Here is a 6201-nt window from a genome sequence, read left to right as displayed (position 1 = left end):
GATCTCTAGGTTTGGAGTCTCCGGCAGAGGGTTCCCGATGTTTTAGGCGAGATCGAGTGTTGTTTGGGGTTGGTTTCGTTCGGAATCGCGAGGAAAGTTTGCAGGCTAGGGTTTGTGATTGGTGATTTAAATTTCGTGAGGGTTTATGTAGCACTTCTGTTCGATGTCATGCGTGGTAGGTGGTACCGCGCGTGCTAGCTGAATTTCGACATCGCTTCAACAACCAGGGCTGTTTGGTGCTCCATTTCGGACTAACTATGGAAATTAAAGTCCTTCCTTTTGCCTGCATTGTTGTATGCTTCTTTGAAGATGCAAATGTATCATCATAATGTGGGTGCTCTGCTGTATGATTCTTCATGCTGAGAAGAAGCCTTTTCAGTTATTGCTCTTCTGCAGGTTTGGTAGGTGTGGTTATGTGTCATGCATGTCTTTGACAGTTATAGCGAAAGGTTTCTGTAGAAAGGAAGAAAATGTAATCACGTGAATCAATTATGTACACTAGTTAGAGCATTAGTGTGGATTGCTGGTGTTGTAGGTGATGCTTACTGTCCCTTTGACAAAAATAAAATAAAAATCAGGATGGCCTGACTCTGTTTGGTGGACTGTATGTTCACTTGTTTAGTAGGCTAGTAGCCTCTAGGAGCATACATGATACGTTCCATCAGAAACTGTAATGGTTTGCAGGAAATGCTAAATTTCTTTTATTATTAGGATGAGGGATTTGGAATGCTAAAAATGTAGGATACCAAAAGTGGATTTTATGACTGCTATAAACTGAATTTCTAGCTACAGTCATGTAAGCCTCCTTTTGATGTTGTGGTTGAAAAGTGAGAATTAGAATGTTTTAGAAGGAGAAGATAGGATTGGAGAGTTTTAAACGAACTGTTAGATATACAAACGTTTCATGAACTTCCAGCTAAGACTAATTTGTTGGGATGCATCTTTGAATAATGTCTCCCTTGCATTTGCAGTTTTCGCCTTCTTCATTTGTCGCGCGCTGTGCCTCATAATGCAGTCTAGCATTATTATGTTTATTTTCCTTGCCGGTGTTACTTGTTTTATGCTAAAAAATGTAGCTGGTAGTCTTTCAAACTTTTAGTGTTTTCTTGAAGCCGAAAGAATTAACAAGTCAAAACATCAAGAAGTGACAGAACTGAAACAGAACATCTGAACAAATTTTGTATGACTACACAATGATATAGTGATGGTTGATCCAATGGGCATATGACACTGCTTATTTTGTTTTCCACCTTGTATGCCAGCCCTTGGCATTCTGGTTACATCGGTCATGTACTACTAGGTAAGCAATTGTCACCCCAGTAGTGCAAAATGATTTGCCTCAAGTTTTTATACTCTGAGGAACATCTTACATGAAGGCATGGCCGTTCCTGCTAGTTCCTGGTTACTTGCATGCTAATTTTCCATATCATTGTTTATAAGACGGTAAGGCGACCTAAGGTGAGCACCAACCGCCTTGACGCCTAAGCGCCTAAAGCAGGCATAATTGTAAGGCGCTGCCAGGGCGCCTTGCCGCCTAAGCGTCTAAGGCGGGGGACGCCTTATAAACAATATTCCATAGTCTATAAAATGTAATCCAGCATTGGTAACAAATCATCTACAGGTTTGTCTGATCACTAGCTGTGGGTTCTGTTTCATGCTAATCTATGTGGTTATCCCATACTTGGCTTCTGCTCTCATACTTTTCTAATAGATTATTTGCTGTTATTGTCAACTTCTTCTGCATATATTGCCATTTTGACCATTTTCTGGCATTAGTAATGGAAAACTCTGTTACCTTGTAGCAATTGAAGGATGGATAATAATTGTCTCAGGAGTCAAAGAAGATGCAGAAGAAAGTGATCTGTATGATGCTTTTGCTGAGTTTGGTGAGGTCAAGGACTTGCATCTCAACCTGGAGCGCCGCACTGGATATGGCAAGGTAAATTTGATAGTCTTTCTAAAATAAAGGAGGTCCCTTCTTTGCTGGTAGTGCAATTCCGGATGAGCCACATGAAAGCAAATGCACTGATAACTTGGTACTTGAAGCTATGCTTACCGCTTACCGGTCTGTACTGAATTATGTCTTGGAGTGGTCCTGTTTAGGAATTTGGATCAATGGGAGTGGTTGGACTCCTGCAAAACCGTGATCAGAAAACTCTAAAGGACATACAATTGCTTGATATATGCTGCGTGCAATGTTGCAAGTTCTTGAATACAAAGTCAGCTTGTAAGCTTTACTATTTTTACTTTCATTTTTGGCCATGCCTTTTTCTTCTCACCAATTTGTGCAAGTATCATGGGGTGTGACAGGCAGTTCTGTCGAAATAAGCACCAAGAGTTTGCCAGAATTGCATTCATCTTACTGTAGTGGCACAAATGGTTGAGATTATTGTTTACACTTGCGAAGAAAGTTTCTTGCCTACATATACAATTGGCGATTATGCCAAATATGCCTTTTTGTTTGTGAAGAAGCTCTCTAATTTCTCACACCTGTGTTTATCTGCTCAACACAGGGATATGCATTGGTTGAATATGGAATTTTTGAGGAAGCACAAACTGCAATCAGAAGAATGAATGGGACAGAGCTGCTAACAAAGACTATCCATGTTGATTGGGCATTCAACAGAGGTCCTATACAGAACGTCATGAGTGCAGGGTGCGAACTAAACGTGTTTTGTCCTGCATTTCCTCTGGTTGATAAATCTTTATGCCAATTTTTGATATGATACTTAATTTGGACCACATGCTTGTTACTGACAGTGTCTTCTTTGTGTGATCTGTATTTACATTCTATAATTGTATATTTGTCCTTGCCATTGCCCTGTCACAAAATTCTTGCAAGCTAGAGCTATTGTTTTTCATTTCCTCGCTACTACACGACAATATTACTTTCTTCTGTAAACCTAACAACCTCAAAGATTATAAGGTGATTGAATAGTCTTTCCTGGAGAAGGTTCAGCATTGGTGAACCCGTATCTCATCTGGTTTCGTGAAATGAAATGCTTAGTAATGCAGTATAACTAGTTTTCTCAGTTCATATCGTTGGGATTAGATACGGCTATCTTCCCTTGGTTTCATGATTATGTGTAGATTGCAAATGAATAACACGTGTTTCAGTAATCATCCTAGACTGAATGTATGCTGTAAAAGGACAGTGCGATCACCTATTTAAGCTACGTTATTTTATTGCCTAATCTAAACTGTAGAGAAGACGATGCTTTTACCTCCCCTAGATGCCATGTCCGTCTGTGCTGTAGATGTGCAACTTCTGTCACCAGCCTCTATATTTATAGAGTAGAGATCTGTATTGTGCAAGTGGAATTCACAGTTATGCTGTTGATGTTGATGGTCTCCTCTATTTGTCTCTGCAATCTACTGATGACTGGTTTTCCTTGCTGACAGGCCAGCACAGCGACGATCGAGGACTCCGCCTCGAAGGCTTGCTGCCATGACATACTGAGAGGGAGCTGCTAGGCCTGCAACCTTGGGCCAGCATTGGTCAGTGTTTTTTTGGTAGTCGCCAGGGATTTGCTATGTCGTAGTAGATGTTAGTCTTATTAACCGTCGTCTTCCGGCAGTAAGCGGTAACCGAACAATGAACCGGGTATGTATTGTCCAGAAACCGAGTCCTGATTCTGCTAGCCTGTACTGAGCTTGTTCAGCGGCTTGGCTCACGAACTTTGGTATATTGAATGCATGATGCAAATTGGATGGATCAATCTGTTTCGTCTTTTTGAACTAACACATCCTTTATTAGATGACCACAAGATGGTTTAACCAGCACATTACATGAAGAGCTCAGGGGTTGGTTGAGTGAACCAAAGCCGTCGGTTTCCCAATCCCTGGAGTCTGCATAATTTAGGTAAATTCAGTCATGCGCTACGTGATCAGACTCGCAATGAGAGGCAGTTGCATGGCCAAGCAACACTCGGTAATCCTGAAGAATTACTCATGCAGAAGCTTGGTAGCTGCATCAACATTGCTCCATTTCTGACTTGGCAAATTCATCTTCAGAACCTCTTTCGCCCCGGTGGGCGTTTTGGTGAGGTCCTGTGAATTGGGATCGCGTGCGGTGGCACAGCCCCACGTCTCACCGCATGGAGTACCTGCAGATGAGCTGCTCTAGAGCTCTCTGACAAGAGAGACAGAAGTACGTATGGTGCACTCTCTAAACTGAACGAAGAACGAGGAAACCAAACCTGTTTCAGATATATCTTGCAGACATGTTGGGCGTACTTTCGTGGCTTTGTGTGCAGTGCAGGCCTGAAAGGTGCGCCCAGGGGTCGACTTGACGAGTTGCCATCGACGGTCTACTTCTCTGCAAGGTCTCTGCGTGCGTGCCCCCACCCCAACATCTCGAGTCATTTTCCGCTGTTCCGGCGTCCCACGTTTGGTCAGCTCCACTGCTGAAGCTCGAGTTGAAGGGGATGTCCTTCTGTCAAAGGGAGATCCACCGGTACTCCTGTTTCTGCTTTCAGGTGGTCCTCACTCGTATCCACCACACCACAGGACACGGTTCAGGTGGTCCTCGTACATATCTATCTATCTATGCCCTATCCATTTGGGAGCCAATTGTACATGGCTTGGCTACCAGTGCTGGTCGTGGACGACGACCCATCCCATGTTAGTAGCTCGTGTGTGTAGATGGAAACTGATCGTGCCCATTGGCGGTGGTAACATGCCAAGTTGCTGTTACCACGCACGCACGCACGCATATATGCCACCACTGGAGTACTGTTGCAAGTGCGGCGGATCCATCCCATCTGGCTCAGGCTGGCTCGCCATCTCCATCTCCATCCCGTCTTCGCCTTGGGAGCCGGTAGTAGCCGATAGGCCCCTGACGTGACAAGAGTGGCGCCAGCACGAGGCGCTCCGAGCCTTTGGCCGCCACACGCCCGCTCCCAAGGTGAAGCCAGAGGGACGATCGTCGTCCTCATCCCTGTCGCTCTCCGACTACTGGTCTCGCCGTCCTCCCTCCGCCAATGATTGCTCCGGCCACCACCACCACCTCCTCCACCAGGTGACGTCCATCTCCCGGACCGGCATCTCCCCAGCCTTCACGACTGCTAGCCTCCACGGCTGGCTCCACCATGGACTCGACGCGACGCGAATCCGGCCGGACGCGGCCGCCGTACAAAATGTGGAGCGGAGACGCCGCGCCCGCGCCCGCGCAGCATCGAGAGGGAGAGGGGATTCCCGGGTGGACCGACGGAATCGACCAAAGCGAGAGCACCAACGGAGCCGATGCATGGGTCGACGTGGAGCGGTGTCGACGCCCCACGGGCTGCCCGTCGCGTCAACCCCCCGGCCACCGTCTCGTCCCGTCCCATCACCCCGCCTGGCCCTTCCCTGGCCTTGGCGGCGGTGGCCTCCTCCCTCTCCGCGTCCTCATCGCCGCGCGCGCACTTGGCCGTAAAAGCGCGCGTGTTTTTTTCCGTGCAGATTACGATGTACCGCCCGTCCCCTGCCCTGTGCGATTCTAAGTGATTTCTACATTTCTACGTTGCGATTTTAGGAGTGCATCTCTTGTTCAGTCAGTCAGTCAGTCAGTCATCGGCCGTAGTCGACGGCCAGAATCTTCATCACCGAGCCAAAAAGGACAACGTGGGGAGGACCAAGACGGAGACGCGGCACTCTCGCCACGGCCACCTTTGAGTGACGCGACGCCGTCAAAGCCACAAATCTCTCTTGCTTTGCGTCTCGTTTGTCCGCTCTGCGAGTTATGGGCTCGGTGCCTCGGTCACCGTACTCGGCTCATCTTCTTTCTTTTGGGCCTCTCTTGCCCTTGTCTTATTGGTTGTGGGAGTAGCGGTCGAATACACAATAGGATTGAGACGGAGCTGGATGTGTCAGGACGTGACACATCCTCCTCAACAATGGAAAGGCCGGCGAGGGCACCTACGACCCGAGTTTGCTCCACCGCGAGGTCACAGGCAACCTCATCATCGGCCTCCGTTGCGCGGCACGCCATCCCTCGATCCAGGGCGCGCCGCCGCAGTGGAAGCATCTGGAGCATCAGTACACTTGCGCATTGCTGCCATTGACCTTAGACTCGGAGACAAGGGTCCATCGCCAGCCTGCCTCGGAGGCTCTCTGGGCTACGAGTCGGGCCCTCCTCTTAACGCGTTGTTGATGCAGTGACGATGTGGATAGGCGGCGTCCGCTTAAGCCGCATGCGGCGCCAGCGCTAGATGCCATCTG

General features: G+C 47.6%; 1 protein-coding gene and 1 pseudogene across 1 annotated transcript; both read left to right on the top strand.

Annotated features, from left to right (window-relative positions):
• LOC119310412 overlaps positions 1–2776 on the top strand; it is a 3295-nt pseudogene extending 519 nt beyond the window's left edge.
• A 2362-nt stretch (positions 2777–5138) lies between these two features.
• On the top strand, positions 5139–5655 carry LOC119310410. The gene is made up of 2 exons (XM_037586173.1): positions 5139–5412; positions 5516–5655. The coding sequence occupies exons 1-2, from the start codon at positions 5139–5141 to the stop codon at positions 5653–5655; spliced, it is 414 nt and encodes a 137-aa protein (XP_037442070.1).
• The last annotated feature ends 546 nt before the right edge of the window (positions 5656–6201 follow it).

This window comes from Triticum dicoccoides, chromosome 5B (genome assembly GCF_002162155.2).
Source record: "Triticum dicoccoides isolate Atlit2015 ecotype Zavitan chromosome 5B, WEW_v2.0, whole genome shotgun sequence".
Taxonomy (NCBI): Eukaryota; Viridiplantae; Streptophyta; class Magnoliopsida; order Poales; family Poaceae; genus Triticum; species Triticum dicoccoides.
This window is presented reverse-complemented; position numbering and strand designations above follow the sequence as displayed.